The following is a 22,173-nucleotide window of genomic DNA, read 5'->3' as shown; positions in this document are numbered from 1 at the left end:
AGCACTTATTGGTACTTGGGCCAGCTGTCACTGTCAAACAAGTAGTTGCCTGCTGGTATTTCAGCTCGCGAGGTGACTGGGGTGAGAGTAATCAGGATATTCTGTTTGCTGTTCCCTGGCTCTTTCAGCAGATAATAAAACTCTTATACTTCCTTACATTTCTCTTCTGTTGTGTTGCACTGCTACTCATTATTTTTTATTTCTTCAGGGAAGTAAACATGCTTTGCTGTGAGGCGTTGGTGTCACTTATTTTTTCTCCTCTAGAGCAGTAGGCAGTGAGTATGTTAAATTTGTTTTTTCCCTTTGCCTTCTTATAGCGGTTAGAGGGAGAGGGTGGTTTTGCACTTATTATGGTTTGCATTATGTTGTAGGGGAATGTTCTGAGGTTTTTAAGTTTTCATCAGCGTGAGGGTTGTGGTTGGAGTTTGGATGTTCTCCGTGTTTACCATGTAGTGAGCTATGGAGATGACCTTTTCCAGTTTCAGCTAGTCAGTACGGATTGCGTTTCTGGGCCCTGCCAGCTTTAGTAGTTCTGAAATTGGATATCGTGCATGTATTTCCTGATTTAATGTCTGTGGATCAGGAAAAACTCAATAGTTCCTCTGTGAGAAAATCTGGGAAGCCAGTTAATGTTCTGAGACTTACACTCTTTAAATTTTTTAAAATATCTACTTTAAAAAGTAAAATTGATCTGAAAGCAGTTCTTAGCCAGTTTAGCTTTTAAGTCTGTGGAGCAACATCCTCCTTGTAAGGAGAAATGGGAGGTATCACAAGGCAGAACATGTGCCATGTGCTACAGGATACTGGTCACAATAAATGTGTAAAAAATAACCTGGAAGTTGGTATATTTTGACCATGTTAGACAGAAGATGGAAGGCTGGAAAGCTAATTAGCAGATGAAAGGTTAAGAAGCAAAGTTGCAAAACAAAGAGTTGATAATTTTAGATAGCCTGAACAGGATTAGTCAAAAGGTGATACAATGATATCATGTTGCTTGTATGAGGGGAAGTTCTTTAATCCATCTAAATGAGTAATGAAGTAAAAGTCATTGATGCTTTTACTTGCATTTATTTTCTATACTTTTATAACGACTCTTGACAGTGTCATAAAAAGTGCTATAAAGAAAAGCAACCTGGCAGAATTTTTCAGTAGTGTATTGGGTTTTTCATTAGTAAAGTCTGTTCTGTAACAGGAGAAACTTATGCCCTTTGATTTGGTAGTAGTCTACAAAGAATGTAGTTTTTGCAAATACTGTTGGCTTTCTTCTGGTAAGTTTGAAGATTTTTCAGATTCTAGCCTCTGTTTTGCTTGTTGGAAATGCTTCTTCCTGTTCCTCTGATCATCTTGTATCCTATGGCTACAGGGCTTTTTTTCCTACTCGAGTCCCTCCTATTTTCTTACCACAAAACACTGGCTGTACCTGCAGTTCTCTAATGTGTCGTTCATGTGGCAAAAGCAGACTTTGTGAGAGAGTTTCACTAGTTCAAATAAATGTATGATTTTAAATCCAGAAGCTGAATGTTTGGAAAGGTTTTTGCTGCCCTTCTTGTTTTAGGACTAGTCTGAGAGGTCTCCACATGGTCAGAATTAAGGAACTGCTGGGCTGCTCCATGGCAATCTCATTACCAGCTTCCCTGGCCCTGTGACCTCTCTGCATAAGTCTCACAACAGTACCACATGAGTGGTAGGAAAGATAGGAAACCCACCTCTGGGGAATAGAAGGAACTCTTCAGGGACTTGCCAGTCTACTGTGGATAAATCTATTTTGGCCTTAGGGTGATCCACCAATGATAATGGGAGTAGGTCCTCTCCTCTCACTGCTTCTTACAGCCAAGAGAGACAAATTACTCAGCACTTTGGTGTCAGTGTCCTCTAGTTAGGAGCTTCTGTGTCTTAGGAGCTGAAGAGAGCCAGGTTTTAGCCTATGTTTAAAGGTTCTTTCCTGGACATTTGAGAACCTTTTTGCTTTTTCCTGGCACATTTGGGGATCCTTAGAAATAATCTGATGTCTCTTTCTGGAGAACATGGAAATGCCACAGAGTACATTTTCTTATTACAGCTGACAGTATATTCTGCTTTTTATACAGCAGTACAGTAACTTTGTGATTTAAAAGCTTTTCCAGAAGTTAGATTTTGTAGAAGATTAAATCACCTATACCCTCACTTACTTTACCATACAATGAAACACTATTTCAAACCTCTGAGGTTTCTGTTGATTGCACACTGACTTGAGAAACCGTAAGTTAATAGTATTAGAGGGTGCAGCTAGCATGAGGAATGATGAGGAACTTGGGGAAAAGTATTAGGATTAAATTTTGATTTTAAAAATTTGCCTCTGAGATAGAGGAAGAGAATGTGTCCCCTCATCTGTCTGGGCTCGCTGTTATTTGTCTCTGCTCAGACAAGGGTGAGATGGGCTCGCTTCTTGGGCTCTAAAAGACAAGGCTGGACTCTCAGGTTCAGTCTTCAAGGTTGTTTATTATTTCTTATCTACAAAAATTTTCTTTCTGCCCAGCCGGGGTCCGACTAGCAAGGCAGCCAAAGGCACTCTGACTGCCCACAGGGCGGTCACATCTTTTTATAACAAAGTCTACGTAAACTATATTTATCTTTTGTCTCCAATACTTATCATTTTTATTACTAAGTGTACCTTTACTATAAACCTATCAAAAATATCTACGTCACACAGAAAATGGAAGACAAGAAGAAGGAGGAAGAACCATGTGGCAGGCCCCAACTCCCTCCATCTTGTTTTTCTAACCCCCTTGTACCAAAATCTTAAAAACTGTACTTTGACCTATAAATGTTCTATTTCTATATCCTTTACACACCAGTGATTCTCATATCCCCACATATAGGTGGTACATCTCTTGCAAGGTCAAAGTTGAGCCACCAGGTACTTTTAGCAACATCCCAAGGCTCCCGAGCTCCCCAAGGGTTCTCTCGGTAGCTCTGGCCCTCAGGAGAAGTGCACCGAGTTCCCACACTCACCCCAGCTTCTTACAAAGATCAAAATATACTTCAGAACTAATTATGATCCATCCTTGATCTGAAGAAGCCCAAAATCCTTTAAAGAGAGAAGGCCATAATACATATTGCTCTAAATAGTTGCTTTAAAGCATTTTCAGCTACTTTTATGGGGTTTAGTATCTTTCTTTGTGACCCTCTCTGGGATTTTTATGTATTGAGATTTTTCCTGGATGTAATAACAACATTCTTACATTGCTGTACATATAAAAGTTTCAGTCTGTGTTGGGAATGTGTTTATTCTGATAACTATGTTTGGGGGTTTTATTTTGGAGGTTTTGTTTATTTTTTAAGTTCCACTTAACTGCTTCAAGTAAGGAGCCAAAAAAAGAGTGCTTTGGCACTAATGTGTGTCTATGCAGGATATTTTACTGTTATAACCATTATAATTTAAAATCTTACCCTTCCATATGTATTTGGATTCTGAAAAAAAAATTATTCAAAATTAAATTTTTAGTTTTTTTGTTTGTCAAATGGCTGAGATTCTGCATTATCAGGTTTGAGTTGTGTTGTATCAGATGCCTATTCTGGCAAATTAAAATGCAGATGAGTCTTCTTTTGAAGAGAACAAAAAAGAGAGAGTCAAGCCACAGTGCTTATTTGTGACTGTTCATTAAGATTCATACCATTTTTCATAGACACTGCAAAAAAAAATCAATACTTATCATTTCTCACACTTGAAATGGATTCTCACATTTAAAATGGATCTTGTCTTTACTATTCCCTATAATACTGTGGTATTTCCCTGCCCCTCATAATAAGTGTCTCTTTTTGGTGATTTCCTACAGGCACAGCTCTTGTTTTTCCTATCCCTTCATGGCAAGGTGCGATAGTAAAGCTAAAATTGAGTTTTTATTATTGTTGCTGTGCTTTTTGTTTGGATAAATGTTTGGATGCTTCAGGATCTGCTCATCTACTTTCTGCAGCTCATGTGGTGGCAGCCTGAAGAACAGGTGTAGATTTTAGTTGGTGTTCAATGTTTCTGTTATATTTAATAAAAGCTTAGGGGAAGTTGCCTATGTTTCTGATGGCACTCACTTTGCTAAATTGTACTTGAAAGGGTGAAGATGTATTTTATTTCAAAGCTAGGCTGTTCCACAGATTTTTAAAACTCCATAGTTGTTGTAAATTAGCTGCCTGTAATTTTCTTTGCTTGGCCTTTTTAATTTTTAGAGTACTCAGAGACACAAACAAAACTGGCTGATAATACTTTCATTTGTTGGAAGTTAACTGCTCTGGTTCTTTCATATTCAAAGTCCAACTTTCTCTTCCCTGTCCCTGGCGATTTATGTATTGTGGAAAATAGATTCATATTGAGAGAAGCTTCCTGTTGATTGAAAACTAAATTAGACTGTGGAGAAAACAGATAGAAGTCCCATTGTATCAAATACTTTTTAACATTGTCTAATAAGCAAAGGAACACGCTCCTGACAGTGTTACATTGTGGTGGCCTGAGGGCAAGAATACAGTGACATAACTAGTCCCTTCGCTCTCCAGCCCTAACCCTGTACTTAACCAATGCTGGATAATGTTGCTTTCACCAGTTGAAAGTAAATAGATAAACTGGTGCTGCCTTCTGTATGGATACTGTATATCAGCTTATCTCACCCCTGCCACAGCTGGGTATGTAAATAAACTGAAAGTAGCTTCAGTCTGACAAAGTCTGGACAAAAAATAAATGAGATTTTGTGTTGCTGCATTTCAAATTTAATAAGGGATGAACAAAAAGTAACATGTAAGTGAAGAACATTCAAAACTAGGAGCAAATTTCAAGAGTTAGGTTTTTAAATGTGGTGTGAAAGCTTGATGGTGAAAATCAGTTGTCATGTAGTTCAAGTAGGTAGCCTAAAGGCAGATTTTATGGTTTTGGTTGCAATAGTAAACTGGGTTACTTTTCTTTTAAATGCCGCTTTCAGAGGAAATAAGATGAGAAAGTTGAAGAACCCTTTTTGTGCCAAAAGACTGAACATTTAGGGCCCTGACCTCACACGTAGTTGAGCAGGTCTGAAGCTCTTCTCGCACGTAGTTCCAAATTCAGTAGTACTAACTAAACGTGTTCAGCAAAGACTGCAGTGTTGAGGACTGGCATTGTATCAGTAATAATTTGCATTGTGTTTTTAAATTTACAAATTAGCCATAAGAATGAGAGTGTTGCCTCATTTCTTTGAAGAAAAAGCTTTGTTGAATATAAAACAGATTTTTGAAAATTAGCTTCCTGTTCCTTTCTTAGGTGCCGAAATAGCTGAAGAGTACAATTCAGACTGATGTCATGCTATAAATATTGATGAAGTTCTATTTGGCAGCTGGTTACGTTCAAAGTTGGTGTTTGCAATTATAGTTTAGAATTATTTGCTTAACAGCTCAGCATTTGTTTTCTTTGACAATAATAGTGCTGAGATCTTGGACTTCTCTGCATGTATAATCATGTTAGTGAGAAGTCAAACCGTCCTTGTATAAGAGAAACTCTCTGTTATTAATCATTAGAAGTGAGACAAATATGGAACATTATTTTGGAAAATTTCAGGGTGTAAGCTATAAAAGAGCAAAGTTTAAAAAGCAGGAAAAGCAGATTGTGACTGAAGCTTTATTCTCCATCACAATCCCCTGGCCTTCCTCCTGGCTGTGTCCTGGCTCAGCCTGTCCATAACCTTCTGCCCGAGGCTGCGTTACAGGGTGCAGCGCCGGGACCTAGAGCCTTTCTCGGGCAGCAGGGGATGCTTGTCTGCCTTCATGGCTGCTGGAAGACTTAGCACAGTATTGCCGTGCCGGCGTGAATTCCTTAACCACACAGCTCTTATTGTAAAAACAAACAAAGCAGAAGGATAGTTTAACACAGGAAACTTCGATACTCTTCTAATTAAATACAGGAGGATTGTAAGAACTAGATAGTTTAAAAAGTAAGGTATCTTCCAGTCCTGTCCTGCATGTGAATGATTTTCAGTAATGGTGTCTTTAGCTCTTGTAATTGCTGCTGTCAGTGAATAAGCACCGTTCCCCCTTTCCTCTGCACAAGGCTGCTTACCGCCTTATCAGTTTTAATTTAGTTACTGCTGCTGGGTTTGATAAACACACTGCTGTATGGGCCTTGATGAGTGTTACTGGGGGTTTGAAAGGAAACCTTCGATCTTGAGTTGACTTTAGTGGTATGAATAATCTGACAGGATGATTCTCTTGGGATTATCAGCAGTAAAGGAGTTATTTATAGCTTTCAGGTTTAAAGTTGAGCTGTTGAGAAGCAGGCTTCTCACTCATCACAACGTTTTGCTTAAGATGGAGAAAAATGCTTCGTGTCTCTGGTCTAGTATAACATCCGCTCTTCACCTGTCCTTAGAAAATCTGGTCCTCTGTGTTCTGAAGACTTTGTCACTTTGCAAATTCCCTGAAATAAAGGCTTGGTTGTTGGGTTTGCTGGGGGTTTTTTTAAGTGATAATTTGTTTCCAACTTTGCAAAACTAATTTCTTGAATGGGTTAAACTTTAATATGGAGTGTAAAAAGCAGCTGGTATTCTCAACTCACTGTTTTAATTCCTTGCTGCTCCAGGTATCACCATAACTCTTACTGTGATGCTGGCTGTCCAGAAGATGCCATCAGTCAGTTAAGACACAGTACTCCCAACAACCTCAGTTTGATAGTTTCCATAAATGTTGTGGTGTAGAGTATTGAAGATCTTAAAGAGAAAAAGTAGAAATAATTTTGAGGGCATTTTGTTACATACATATATTGTATCTACACACATATATGTGTATATGTACATAAATGTGTGTGTGTATATGCTTCAGTCACTGTGAAAATTCAGGGTGGAACGAAGCACAAAGGACTTTGGAAAACTTAACCAGTTGGCAGCCTTTGGCTGATTATAGTTGGGATGTAATATTGATTACAGTTGAGAAGTGATGTGTAGTGTGTATGTTGTATACAATAGGTTGCTGTAGCAAAGTGAGGACAAATACCTCTAATGTTCACCGTAACCTTTAATGGATTCTTTAGCCTAACCAGTATGAGCAGAAAAGAAGTGGGGTGTGTGCTGCTTTGTACAGTAGAAAGTGGCAAAATGTGTAAGCAAAACATTTTTCTAAATAAGCTTTTCAGTTTACTTTTCCTTAATTGGGAGGAGAAACATTTAGCACCTTAAATGTTGTTTACGTAAATGGTTTGGAACACTGGGAAGGTGATGATGAAGTATTCTGTCCTTATGTTTCAAAACTGTCTTTAGACTCAAAGGCTAGAGCCAGGATTTTCTAAATTAAAAGTCTGATTTAGGACCATTTGAGAAGTATCCCTTTGCATGTTTCCCATGTCTCCCTTAATGATGAATCAAAAAGGGTGACATTGTTTAATGAGAAAAAAACCACAAATTCATTAATGATTGGATTTTCTTGAGCAGATCATGTTGTGTAGTTGTCCTTTTTAAACCCCATGACATCTTCAGGAGCACTCTGTTTTATTAAATGGTTTGTATTTGAGTTGTTCATGTAAAAAGACTTAAGTGCTGTGAAATGAGAGTTATGTTTTGTTCATGCACCTTTTTAACTTCTTTTTGGTCCTTCTGTTCTCATGTTACTTCAGAAGAGCAGTACAGAGTAATGTATCTATTCCAAGTTACAGCTCTTTATCTTGTTAAAAGTACTTGTGTCATCTATGTGAACAGCTGAAACATTTTCTACATGTTACCAAAAACATCAGTGCAAAGAATTAAATACAGAACAAAATATGAAGTTGTGCAGCCAATGCTAAATTGAACATAATGGACACCCTTTCTCATGTCATGTTTTGCTGTAGAACATCAGAGTGATTTTGTGGGATATGTGACTGCCCTTCCTGAATATTCCTCTGGATTTTTTTTTTCATGAGAGATTGAGGATTTCTGCCTTTTCCCATTCCTCCCAGCTGCTTTGTTTAGAGTGATATCTTTAGTTCATTTTTCCTTGAAGTACTAATCCTTCCTGGATTTCCTTCCACCTAAGTAATGCAAAGAGATTGTTCTAAACCATGTGAAATAAAGAGGTTGCAAATCCTGTTCTCAAACACCGGTAGTATCTCTCCTTCTGCCAAATTAATGATTACAAGTTATGTTTCCATCTTCAGCCTTGAAAAGTGAAGTGGAGAATTACCATAACAGTGAGGCCAGGGTTGTCCTGGGTAATTTTTATAGTAAATCATGACTGTTGCTGTGCTGTAGATGAAAAACCATGAAATACTTCTGTGTTTTTTTGAAGTTGTGAATGACTTGATGCCAACTTCCCATATCCTAAATGAGTATGTGATGTTTTTATTTATTTATGTCAGCAGCTGATTTTTGTAAGATGATGTTTTAAGACAGCTTGAGCAGAGTGTGCCCTTGGTTGCTTTATCTGAATCACCCCACAGCATAAATCAGAATCAAGTTCAAAATTAAAGTTTGCATCTGTAAAATCTTTACTCACTAGCAAAGGGACAGGTAAACCACAGTGGCAGGTAAGACTCCCTTTTATCACCAAATGCATTTTCAGAAATTGTTTGAATGGAAATCATGCCCAGAAAGCTCTTAGTTAATGCTAGAAAATCAGGGAAAAAAAAATAAACTCAGTTTATGGCAGTTAATCCAATGACAGGAATGCTCTGTTCCTAAATAATGCTGTACATTAAGGAGTAGAAGCCAACAAAATGATGCAGTGAATTTAGAAAAGTGCCACTTGTTAATATCTCTTACAACAAACCTAAATAATGGCAACTGGAATAATTTAGATTTCAGTGATGTTAACTTGGATGTATAATGGTAAGCTGATGGTTCTGGACTTCTTTTAATTCCTGGAGGTTGGTTATGTTTTGCAAAACCAAAACTGAAGTATTTAATGCTAGCTGTGGTTAAGACAGGTTATGTATGATTTGAAATGGGCATGATTGTAAGCCAGTATAGTGCTGCTGTATTACTCTTTCAAAATAGGATTAAATACCTGACAATTGGTAGGTATGGGATTCATTTTTACACATAATATTTAATATTCAGGAGTTTATGTAGGATTACATAATCTCTTCCCTTGACTGCAAGGAAACACACTTATGTGTGTTCTCTCAGCTCCTGTGCAAGAAACCAGTTTGTTAGACAGACAGTCTGATGTCTAACAGCCAAAACAGCTTCGGCCAGAAGGCCACTGCATGTTTTCCCCAGTTGTGAATAGAAATTATATTTCTAGAGCCTCCTACTGTTCTGTTGTATCTCATAGCCAGTAGGAGATTCTCTCACACATGCTACCAGTGTTTACTGTTTTTCCAGATTTGGATGGGAGGTTGTGGGGAGAATTTTAAGAAAATATTTTCCTGATGGCAGCCTATTCCTTTCATTTCTGTGCACCTAGGTTTGCTGATCTTTGGAGACAGCTGACTTTTGGTTTTATATTTGTTTCAAATTTACTAATAACCGCAGTTGGCTGACGTTTTAAATTTTTTTTTCTCTCCTTTTAGGGTTTTGTTTTTGCACTGAATGTAGCCAGGACGGATCCTTGTGGGCTTTGGCAGCCCTTGGAAACTGTCAAAGGTAAAAGTCAACCAAAGCTCAGTATTGTGATCTTGAAAGTTGGATGTGAGAAGAGCAATAGCCTATGCTGGTTCTTAAGATACTGTAGGATGTAGATCTGTATTCATGTGCTTTCTAGTGTGCTATTTCCTGTGGGTTTGTGGGTGAAGTTTATGTTACTGCCTGATGTGATTTGTTTCTGTAAGCTGAAGTTGATATGTATGATGTATCATTTTCTTTAAAAATTAGTTAATTTGTGTTGAGATTTTTTTAACTCACTGGAATTGGTAAGTGATTATTTCCTATAAGCAATAAAGTTATAGTCAAAGGTTTTCTATCTTCTGAATGCTCTTGCTTTCAGAACCACTTGCATTTAAAGTGACAAAAAATACCCTCTTCTTCTGTACATTACATTTTATGTTGCGTTTGTACATTCTTAACAGACTCAATGTAATACAATGCTTTAGCAATTAAATACAGTGTGGTTGGGTCATGTGTTAAAAATGAACATTTTGTCTGTACCTAGAAGCTGGTGTGTCGATACAATTGTGTCAAGCAAGCACAGTCTCATTTAAGACACTGTTCAGTCAAGTAGTGCCTTGTTCTAGCTGCTCTTGTTTCAAGTATGCCGTGTACACGAGATCACTGCCTCGGAGGAGCACTGGTGTGCCTGTTTTGCTTTGTGAGAGAGTTTGGGACCTACCTTCAATTTCTGCTTAATGTCTGTAATGGTGACATTTGGCGCAGCCTTACTGTCCTTCAGGGAGTTTCTAGTGGGCCATATCCAATTTAGACTTGGGAATTCACAGGAATCACGATTGGTTGTACATTAATAAGTGCTTCTCTCACAGCTGCACTCTTTAGAAGCTTGAAGTAGGTTTTTTCTTCATTATCTGATGGAGAACCCATTTTCTCTTTAGTCCATATTTGATTCCTGCTGCCAATCTAAAAAAAAAAAAAAAAAAAAAAGGCATTGCTGCGTGAAAGACCCTTGAATTAGACAAGGTGCTTAGTTCCAGTGATGCCTGTTTGATGAAACCAAATCATTAGCATTCCAGCTCTCTCTTGCTATTGAGGACCTTGTATTTTTCCATGCTGGACCTTTCAATGTGGAGAGAAAATTAGGCCTAGAGGAAGTACCTTGTTCACTGCTATTGGTTGTCAGGGATTGATAAATATATGGGAGCTTTGTTCAAGTTTTGCTTGCCAGAGTGTGTTAGAATGCAGTAGTGCAGAGATGATATCCATAAGGACGCTGCACTGTTCTGCTTACACTGAGTGGCTGGTAGCTGCATCTGTCATGCTGAGCCCAGTGAACAAAACAAGTTCATCTTTGCTGAAGAAAGACATGGAGCAAAAATAGGACTAAAAATCAAACTGGATTGTCCCAAAACCATTCTGTTTAATGGCAGGACAGTTTTGCAGTAAGCATTAAAGTTGGTAAGAAATCCTGCTGGTTCATATTAATGAATATTTTAACCTTTGAGAATAGATTCTCATCACTGTATTACATTTTAAAGAGTTAAATGAAAGTCATTCCTAAGTTTAGATGTGCATTTGCTGCATCGTATGTGGGCATACCGTGCATTGCAATTTCTCAGGCCTTCCTTGGTGTTACCTTACTCCAGCTGAAGTTAGTTAATTTTTCTGAAGGATATCAGGTAAATAAAAAATAGAGGGATTTCAGTCCCATTTCAAGTAGTTTGGGTGAATATTTGCAAGGGTAGAAGAGGATTATCTTACTTTTGACCTTTTCCAGGAATGACTTTCTTGATCGGTGTTGGATCTGAAAATCTAAATGGGCTGTCTGTAAACTTTCTTTTTATCACCTGGGAACCTGGCATATCACATTAAGTATTGAATATAAGTAAAAAAATGCCTGTAGGCTTTTGGCATTTTCATGATCCTACAGGATGCTAGTACAAATTCTTACTTCCTGTCCATCCTCCATGTGTAAAATAAATGACCCTCTGTGTCACCTTCAGGACTCTGCTCAGAAGCTGGTGAGCTGAAGAGGGGACGTCTGTAACATGGAATAATTATGTTATTTCTTCATGTGCTGGCAATAAGCAGTCTCTGTTAGCTAACAAGTCACCCTCACCTGTAAATGACTGCTACAAGAGCCTGCCACAGAGGTACTGTCCCATGGATTCAGGAATCTTGAAGTGTCTCCTTTTGGCAATAGATAATCTTGCAGTGCAGCATTCTTGTGCCAGTGGCTACGGGAATCAATGATTCATGTATGCAAAAGAACATAAAAATTATTGAATTGGGCTCATAGTTTATTGGAGGATGTTTGGTCTCCTGAAAGAACCCAGAAGCAAATGCAATAAGGTATAAAAAAAAACCAAAACAAACAGCAAAAGGACAGTGTTCAGCAAAACTTCCTCTTGCAGCACCTTTTGTAGTCTGTGGCTTAGGATCTTCCTGCACCAGCTAAAAATTTTTGTTGGTGGATTTTCTTTCTCTCTTGTGAAGTTTTCTAGTAAATTACTGAGCCTTTTAGAACTTCTACCTTTTTAGTATCCCATGTGAGTGAGTTCACTGTAAGTATTGTATGACATAATATTATATATGGTTTTTTAAAAGGTTAAAGCAAATAAATCATTAATTACAGGATAAATTAAGAGAGAAAATAGAAATTATAAAAAAGAAAATGCAATGGAGAAGGAAAAGAGTTTATTCATTCAATTTCCTACTCCAATCTCCAAGTTCTGGATAGTTCCAGTGTATTTAATCTGTTGTCTGTGGAAGAGCTTGTTTTTCTTTGTTCTTGTAGCCTTTCCATTTTTTAAAATTTCCTAGTTCTACTGACCTTTTCTTTCCTTCTTTGAGATGCACTGGTTGGTAGGGTTTTTTGTCTTCTTCCAGGAGTGGTATATAAAAACTGGGGTCAAATACTGCCAATTCCTCTGGTAGTGAGGGATCTCAGAAGATAAAACACGTCAGTTTTTCAAAGGCTTATGTTTGAGTTCTTCCAGCACTCTGAATGAAAAGTGACTTCCCCTTGCAGTGCTCTTGGTCTGACCTTTCTGGTCTTGTTTTATATGTAAGTTTTTTTTAATGCCTCTGTAGCTCAAGTTCCTTCATGCTTGTTTCTCTGACTTTGAGGCCAGGTAAGTGCCACAGGAATCCTTCTGGCCAAAGCTGTTTTGGCTGTTAGACATCAGACTGTCTGTCTAACAAAAATCTGAGGAGCTTCCCAATTACTTGACTCTGACACTGCAAAATCATGCTCCAAAACTCCCAGCTCTGAAAGTTCTGGAGTGGGTTTCAGAATCTGGGCATGGCAAAGAAGTACCATGGACAGGGACTGCCCAGCCTGGCCTCCTCCACTCTTGGTGCAGAACAAAAAGCTAGAAACATTTGTTAAAGGCAGGAGGATCTTGGCATAGATGTCATGCTTAGCATTTGATACCTCTGGTTTTTGATTATGTGCTGAAGGCAGAATGTTTAAGTGAGGATTTGGGTAAGAGTTTGATTTTTTTTCCTCCTCATTCCTTCTTTTGCCAGAAAAGGAAATTACTATGCTCTGTGTCTTTACAACTCTTGTGTCTTGCACTAGAGTGTGTGATATTACTGAATGTAACAGCTTGTTGGTTGTAAGATTTATTAAGTTGTATGTAACCTTTTGTAGCTTCAGGCTCTTAATGTTTGTAGAACTTGTTCTTCACTCCTTGAGTCAGCCATGACAAATGTTGTTTTACCTATGTGCAGCATAACAGAGGAGGTTGGAGTGCAGACAGCAACTGCACTGATACTCTCAAACAAACTTGAAAATAGATTGCCTAGTAGTGTTGAATATTGGAAACACTGGGATCTGTTGACCTTGATTAAATTGTAAATGCCAGCCTGTAGGTAAATGACTTTATCTGTTCCCTGAACCATTTAGATTCTAGGATGTATTTATTTTTAGAATGAAGTCAAGGAAAAAGTCCTGAAAGTAAGACTTCAGAGGTACTGTGAGATCACTGGAAGTCTTAACAATTTTTCAAACTAATAACCTTTAGATTGTCTTTAAGCTGAGTCTTTAAAGCTTATATTTGCACAAAAGCTATTTCCTAGTACAGAATTGCTCAGCTCTGGTCTGTGTGATTGTTCCTTGCTGACTTTAATGAGTAAAATCAGTGACTACGTTAAATACTCAGCAATGACACTTTAAAGTTAAAAAGAAAGGATATTACTGTTAAGTGTTTTTTTTTTCTTTTAATTAAGTAGTTGTCTTATTCTGAATAACAGTTCTCGTTTATGTAGAACATAATTTCAGCAAATATGTGCAGAATGGCAGCATTAAACGTCATAGCCTAGAATTGTTGTTTATGTGCACTGCAATCTCACATAACATTGTTAAAGGCAGAAAAAGAATTGTTTTTAAAATATATCTTTGTTGTTTATCTTTTAGGCAGTATTTTGCATTTCTGCAGAGCTTTGCACAGATCCTGTTCCCATGCAAACTGATGAGGGAGAAATACTGGAGGAAGGCAGTCCCAAGGTCAGTGAGGTAAATGCCACTGTGTTTTGGAGGAAGAAAAGCTTGTTTGGCTGAAAGAGGGGGGTGGGGGGGGTACACGGAGTGAACTTCGACTGGTGGTGTTATTTTTAATAAGTACCTTCATGTAGATACTTATTATTTATTGTCATGGAGAGTCTTAAAAATTAAACTTTGAAAAACCTTTGGAGAGACAGGGGTTTTGCTACCCACTAAGGATTGGAACATGTGTTTTCAAGCACTTCTAGGAAGGAAAGAGAAAACTTGTAAAAAGATACTAACCCTGATAGTATTGAATTTGTGATAACTGCAAGGACTTTCTTTCCTACCCACCCACTCTCAGAACTAACCTAAGGAATCAGACATGTGGGCCCTTAGGTGCAGATGTTGGTGTCTGTGGATTACTGACCTATACTGAAGGTGTGCTGCTTCTTGTTTCCTTGTACTTGCCAGCATGGGTTGTGTTGTGAGGCTGCATTGTGTGTTGCTTTTGAAGGCACCTCTGATTCTCAGCATACCTTGTTGAGACAGGAGTGTGTGAAGTGATCTGTTGAACACAATGCTGTGTCCTGCTTTTTGCCTTCTTCCTGAAGATGCAAATGTTAAGGTCTGAATTACTTTGGTTTTCATAATGACATAGTCACTGGCCTACTCTTTTGAAGGTTTATAAATACAGTTTATAATCCTGACTGCTCAATGAGTTGATGTCAACATTGCACCTCATCTGTGTTTTAAACATGCTCCTTACATTTCATGAAAATTTGAATCATTGTTAGTTTGCTTGAAGCTTTGTGTAAGACAGAGACTGAGAAATTAAAAACTAGAAGGCTAAAGTTAAAATCTGTTTCCTAGGTAGACCTTTGGAGAGATGCTTGTTTTAGGATATAAGAAAAAACATTTTTTTAGCTGTAAGCACCAAGTTAGGAAGTAAGTAAGTAATTATTAGAGAAAGGACTTGGCAATTGTGCTGCATGTACTTTAGATGTTGTGTTGATTTTAAATAGCTTTGAAGGAGGGTTGGCTCTAGATTAGGAGCTGAAAAATGAGAACATATCAGTGGATGTACTTGCAGTAATCCAGGCTATTGAACACATCTTTTGACAAGGATGTGATTACAGGTTTCAGTGGGGAATAGGCATGAGAGAGGAGACATCATGGTGCAGTTAGTTACTGATTATAGCACAGTTATTGGTGCCTTCTTTTCGCCACACAGAGAGGATCTTTGCTGTGTGTGTGAACACACATTTATGTGTATACAAACAGGGGCCTGTGTGTATATTTGTGGATACACAGCTTTCTTTTTTTTTTTTTTCTGCGTGGTAGGAAGTAGATGTAAGTGACTGTCTATTCCTCCAATGAAGGATATGCTTTTCTTTGGCATACTTAATTCTGGATATAATGGTGAATATATCTGCTTCAAAAATTGAATGAGCTTAAATTTAAAAACAAATTCTGTATACTGACTTCAAATACCTAAATGTGTATGAAGTATTGCTTTGAAACAATTGTCATTATGGGAGATCAGGAATTGTGCATCTGGTATTTTACTATATTACTATATATACTATATATATTACTATATAGGATCAGTGAATATTAAGCACAAAAGTCATGACTGCATCTAGTCCTTCTCTGCATTCTGTGATGTACAGGACTACTCACTGAAGTCTGTTTTTCAGTGGTTCTTCAATCTGTAAATAAATATTCTCTTTCCTTTTCTCAGGAGAGTTTTGTATCTAAAACAGTTGAAGGTTTATCCTAGAAAATTTTAGGCAAATTATATTTCACTATGTTGTCTAGTATCATTGAAATGATTCCCTTAATTTACAAATGTTTACATGATCTAGTAACCTATTTTCATAAAGATACATTTTCCTGTGAAATACCTTTTTGGATATTCAGTAACGTAGTTCAGTTTTTTCCTTTTGTCAGGTTATTTCCCCATCTCTCCCCACCCACTCCCAACTATTTCAGGCAGGAGACATGAGGTATACTTGAATGAAGTATTCTGAAAGAGATGAGAGCAAAATCATCTTCTGTGGAGGTACCATGAATATTGGGATATAAAGATTTGGATACTGCAACAATTAATGTTTTTGTCATACCAGCCTGAAAATAACCTAAAAAGGTTCACATGAAGATTCTCTCATAGAGTGGAAAACAAATGATATGTCATGCTGTATGCTTGTGAACTAGTTTGGTTCTATAACTTTCTCAGATTTTCTGGCATCCTAGCCCGTACAGTATTTTGAGACATTCTTGTCTTGAAGACAAAAGGCGATTTGCTCTGGTTTTTAAGAAAAAGTTATGCCTTATGTAGAGCTGAGCAAGTCACTTGAAAGTCTAAATATTTATGGCCTTCAAACTAATTAATACTGTGTGATCAAAAAATTTAAGCCCTGCAGTCAGACATCATGAATAATGATATTCTTGCTTGACTCCTAACAACTTGGTGAGACAGTTGTAATGTCAGCTCTTGAAATGAGTGGCAAACTCAGTGGCAACTCATTGCAAATTAAGCTTAAGGACAGTTATTGATGGACTCAGTTTCACTTTAGTGTTTATTTCTACCACTATTGTTCATGTATGCATTTTTATTTAATTAGTAATTTAATTTTTTAATATTGTGGTTGTTGAGTTGTGCCCATGTTCTCAATTTTGCATACACTTTCTTTAAAATGACCTCAGCATGGTAAAGACATCTGTCACCCGTCAATAGCATGCTCTTGATCCCAATAATTACCTAATGTTAGTGCTATACAGAGAGGAAACAACCTGTGCAGAAGTCAGTTATTTCAAATGAGCATATGGGTTTTAAAAATTAATTTCGTTTTGGCGGATGTGGAAGTCTTATTTGATAATAATATCCAGTCTATTTTATCCAAATGACATGCTAGTGAGTATCACACAGTCAAGTATCCTTTCACTTTTTGGAGTAGTTTGGGTTGGCTGTCTGGTTTTTGGCTTTTCAGGGTCTCTTTTCTTCCTTTTTAAAAAAAAAAAAAAAAAAAATCATAGAATTGCTAAAGTTGGAAGAGACCTCCAAGATCATTGAGTCCAAGCTTTGAATGCCACCATGAGATGGCAAAGGCTCACCAGTGGGGTACAATCAAGGGAATTTTGCAGGACTGATCTCTTCAGAACTGGGAATCCAGGCAAGACCTTCATGGTGTTCTCCCCAGTCATGTTTGCTGGAGCTGCTAGTGGGAGGCAGGAAGCACTGGGTCATTCGGGTTCCCTGATACCAAAGTGAATTCTTCTGCCACTCTCCATTGCAACAAGAGGAAAAGAAAGCCAGTGTTTGTGCTTGGAACCCTATACCCTTTACTATTATTTGGATTCTGATTTTTATTTTTAATTCTATTTTGTGGTAGCTAATTAGCTACTAACAGTTGCTAGGCTTTTTCCATTAACAACCTTGGTACCCTGACAATATCAACAAGTGCTAAACTTCTTGTTTGTGACTGATTTCAACTGGTTGTTCCATCAGTCAAGGATTACTGCACAGACAGTGCTTAAACTTGGTTTCTTAGTTGTTCCTTTGCTGTAAAATATTGCAGGAGGAAGCTAAAATAGCTAAAATTTTATGCCTGACTTGAAGTACTTTTAGATTTCTTTCAATGTTGGCAGGAGTTTTGAGCTTATGCAGAAAACTTCTTTATCAAAAAATGCAATTAAAATGCTCATGTTAAATGTAGAATTTCTCGCTTTCCTAGCTGTTCCTTGGAGCCTATGAATTCAGAGGGAGTGAGGGACTTTGACTAAAGTAATTTATAGGAAGGTATTGATGAATCATGGTTTTGCTTCAGTGTTGTAGAAGGGAAAAGAGGAAAAATATATAGTTCTGCCATTTTCATGTTTTGTATACTAAAAATCTAGGTATACAAAATTTGCATTAAAAATATGACTGCACAGGATGTTTAATAATGCTTAATTCCTAATAAGAACAGGAAAAGGGGAAAGATTCTGTATTGTATGGTTTTATGTAAATGTAATTTTATTCTAAGTTTTCATCAGTATTTATAGAAATAATTATTGAACTGAATTGATAGGGCAGGAATTAGGCTACTTTTTCATACAATGGCTCTTTCAAAGCCAGTGGCACCGACACTGAGGCTTGTCCTGTTTTTCAGTCTCACTGTCAGTGCCACCTACAAGCTGTCTTGAGGCCACCTGTTAATCCTTATTTTATTTCGAGTTGCTGCACTGTTCATATCTGTCAATGTGAATGTTTCCCTTACATTATTGAAAACTTCCTGCTCTCAACCTGGTGAATTCTTACTTTTCTTCCCTCTTGGTGTCTAATTGTGAACTAGCACTTGCCTTCTCTTTAAATCACTCTTCAGAACACTGTTGGCTCTGGCTGTGTTTTGTTGTGGTGTTTGGTTTTTTGTTGTTTTGATTTTTCTATTCTGAAGCGTGCACACAGAGATGATAAAGAGGTTAAAAAGTATGAGACTCAAGTATCTAAACACTTGCTTTTACTTCATCCATGTTGAGAATAAAGGAACACAAGCCTATGTTAAGTGGTTTTATATTTATAAACAGAATCTTAAAATTCACAAGGCACTGTTGTTAGGAGCTGTCTTTCCTAAAAGCAGGAATGTTCCATCACTGCATTTATGGGCAAGGTATGCTCAGTTCCTGATGTGGATGTTACATAATGATGACAATAGTACAAAAGTTAGGCTGATGCTTTCAGTTTGTGGGATTTAGAATTAATATAATGATAAAAACCCCTTAGTTAAGTAATTAAACTTATAGCATCCAAAACCTTGATGCCTGTATCTCTGGGGCTTACAATCCTACCCAATGATACAGAACTGGGTTTCACTTCAGATTGCACAAAATATTTTAACATTTGGGCCTATCCAGTAAAGAAACAGTCTGCTTTGTGAGTGTTATTATAAAAAAATATGTTTTCCAGTCTGGTACTGGCCTGGTACAAAGTGCTTTCAGATGATGGTTCCCTGCAGTATGAATCCCTGCACTCTTGGAAAATTTTGGCTTGTTATGAGAGGTGATCTTTCAACCTCAGTGTACTTTCTTATGAGTACCTGACAGTTCTGAGTAGGTTACAGTTTACTCATGTGGCTATTGCTTCTCCATTGGATTCATGACAGTAGGCTTTGGGGTTTTTTTATTTAGTTATTTCATTTTTCATGTCCACTGCTGAGTTATTTGTGGAGCTTCCAGCATTTCTCTGCCCTGATACACAGGGTATATTTCCATTATTTTTCTGGAACGTGAGTTGTAGGGAGCAGCTAGTCTTTGCAAAGCTGACTTACAACTGTACTAAGTTCCTAGAGTCTTTGCATGAAGTATCTTGTATAGTCTTTGAAAAACAGAGAGGTATTCTATCTAACAAGACAATTTATGCTTCTCCCAAAATGTAGCAGCTTAAGTACTAGGAGGACAAAGAATTTTTCACAACAGAAACTGATGTCATCTCCATGCTCTGCTAGCTTCATTTAGTTAAGCTGAAAAAGCTACAGCTCCTGAGGAGTATAATTTCAAACCCAAAATATTTGCATATCATGTATTGAAATAAAAATCCATTAACCTCTCAGTAAAGAATTAATTTACTTAAAATTCCTTTTAATTACATGCTATAAAAGCTTGTAGAAGTGTTATGACAGTTCTCTTGTTTTAAGTATAAATTAACATAGTCCATTAAAGGAAGCAGAAATCTTGGGTTAGTTTCCCTCTGGAACTTCAACACTTTGACCAGATAAAGTAAAAACATTTGTTGTTTTGTAGCGTTCCTACAAAATGCAACAGGCTTGGACCTCTCTACATGGGGAAGAAAACCCAAGGAAACCTGCTTGAGAGTTTATAACTTCAAATTTCAAAATTTCAAGGCATTGTAACAAAGAGCAATAATTATGGTATGGGGTCTAACCCTACCTTGCAACTAAGCACCACACTGCTGCTCGTCCCCTCTTGCCCCTGCAGTGAGATGGAGGGGTAGAATTGCAAGGGTAAAAGTCAGAAAATATGTGGATTGAGATAACGGCAGTGTAATAATCTGGGGGAAAAAACCCAAGCTACTAGCTAAGAGGAGAGGAAAATAAAGCCTGTGAAAGAACAAATGATGGCAAAAGAATTGCTTGCTGCCGAACAGTTGATGCCCAACCAGTCTCTGAGCAATGTTAGCCCCAGCCAACATCCACACATGCCCTCACTCACTCAGTTTTCATGCTGAGCCCGGTGCCATATAATGTGGAGTATCCCTCTGGACAGCTGTGGTAATTTGTCCTGGCTGTGTGTATCCCCTCTGGCTTCTTGTGTACCCCTGGCCTGCTCACTGGTGGGGTGGTGTGAGAAACAGAAGAGGCCTTGATGCTCAATGAGCCCTGCTCAGCAGTAACAGAAACAATCCTGTGTTATCAGTACTGCTTCCAGGACAAATCCAAAACACAGTCCTCTACCAGCTACTATCTAGAAATGTAGCTCAATCCCAGCCCAAACCAGTTCACTATAAAAAAAGCAGTTATAAATAAGGTAAAATTGTTGAGGACTTTGCAAAAAAGAACATGGAATTAGACAGTACTACTTGAACTATTGTGAAGGAATGCTGTTGATAGCCTAGGTGCTTGGATACTTTAAAAGAAATTCAGGATCAAGTTCAGGACTCTTCCAGTTGGGTGGACTGTTTTCTACAGAGGCAAGATGGATTGCTCATTTGAAACCCACTTATCCTTAGTGAAGACTGCTAAAATATAGATGCTGAACTGAAAGATGGCTCTCTGTTTTCTAATCTCAAAATACCCTGAAGTGCTTTTGAATTACAAAAGAGAAGGTTAACACAATGATGTATTTTCTTTCTCTTGGAAAATACCATCATATGCCAAGGTGACTTTGAGATCTGTATGAACTGTCACCATATGTTCTTTGATCCAGTCTTTTCATATGTACAGTTCATGTGGAGGAAGTGTACTGGCGTGGCATGTCACTGCAGTGAACAGGTGTGTGTCTCATTTCTAAAGGAAAAAACCCTTCAGTCTTAAGAAAACATTCAGTTTAAAAACTCATCTTTTCCATTTTTTAAAGGTACTTTCTTTTTAATAAATATTTTCTTAGTTTTTTCTCAACCAATAGTATCTCTTCTTTGGTTGTTTACAGCAGTTTATAATACTTTGCAAAGCAGACAAAATAGCAGATATTTGCTTAAAGATTGAAGAAGTGGTTCTGCATTTGAGAGCTTATGTGGTATAGTCCCACTATAATGTGAATGACAGTCAGGGAAATTGATTTGTGGTTTTGCTTACGAAGCATCTCTTCTCATGCAGGTGTACTATTGGCACACAGTTTGAGGGCTTTCTGCCTTTTCAGAATGTTGCCTTTTAATCTCTTTCCATTTGGTATTGGCTTTAGAGAATTGTTGGCAATGGTTGTAGTGCATGTGAACTGTGACAGAGTTCTTTATAATTGGTAACTTTATATGAAGTCTTACAGATGTGGAAGTATTGATGAGTGTTTTCAATTTTCCTCTCTTATGGCAGACTTGAGGGGGGATAGGTATTTGGGGAAAAATTTGAGCCAGGGGCATTAAAGCGTACTCTATTCTACTTTAACAAAACCTTAAATTTACATTAGAAGTAATCTGTAGAATGTTCGTTTGGCTGAATCGTTGAAAGGTGTAAAATTCATTGGTCTTGTTGACTTTGCGCAGTTGCAACACTGTATATTTGTGTGACCCTAAAGGGACTATTTCCTTTTCATTTTGTGAACTAGATGGGTATGAATTTTTTTCACTTCCTAAATTTTTTTTTTTCATTCATTGGGTGTGGAAGAAGTGCATGTGAGTTTCATGGGAAGAGTGTGAGTTGTTATTCTTGTGATGGTAGTAGTAAAAATAGTAGTGATGGTTTTCAGCATTTGAGTACATAAGAGGGTGATTGGACAACTAAGGACACTGGAATTCTGCAAAAACATATTGTGTGATATCAGTTCCCCGGAAGGGTAAAAGCAACATTGAAAACATGTCAGCGTTTCCTGGCACTTGTTTGAAGTCACTGAAGCATTTGAGCAGTAGGCAAGAGGGTGTCTCACAAGAGGGGAGAGTGTAGTAGTTGTCTGCAGTCGCAATAGTGTGGAATTAAGTTAAGAAATATTTACAGGTACTTTGAAATCATATTGGTTGGTTTCAACAGATACAAT

General features: G+C 37.6%; 1 protein-coding gene across 3 annotated transcripts in view; it reads left to right on the top strand.

Annotated features, from left to right (window-relative positions):
- TNRC6B (trinucleotide repeat containing adaptor 6B) overlaps positions 1-22,173 on the top strand; it is a 122,483-nt gene that overhangs the window by 3,492 nt on the left and 96,818 nt on the right. For 2 of the 3 annotated variants that reach the window (XM_084206986.1, XM_084206983.1), the window contains exons 2-3: positions 9,470-9,542; positions 13,924-14,022. In XM_084206986.1, coding sequence (XP_084063112.1) covers positions 13,969-14,022 — 54 coding nt within the window. In that variant the 5' untranslated portion in view covers positions 9,470-9,542; positions 13,924-13,968. The remainder of the gene's footprint in view (positions 1-9,469; positions 9,543-13,923; positions 14,023-22,173) is intronic. The other variant, XM_084206984.1, reaches the window with a different exon arrangement.

The sequence above is a fragment of the Fringilla coelebs genome (assembly GCF_963513975.1).
Source record: "Fringilla coelebs genome assembly, chromosome: 5".
Taxonomy (NCBI): Eukaryota; Metazoa; Chordata; class Aves; order Passeriformes; family Fringillidae; genus Fringilla; species Fringilla coelebs.
This window is presented reverse-complemented; position numbering and strand designations above follow the sequence as displayed.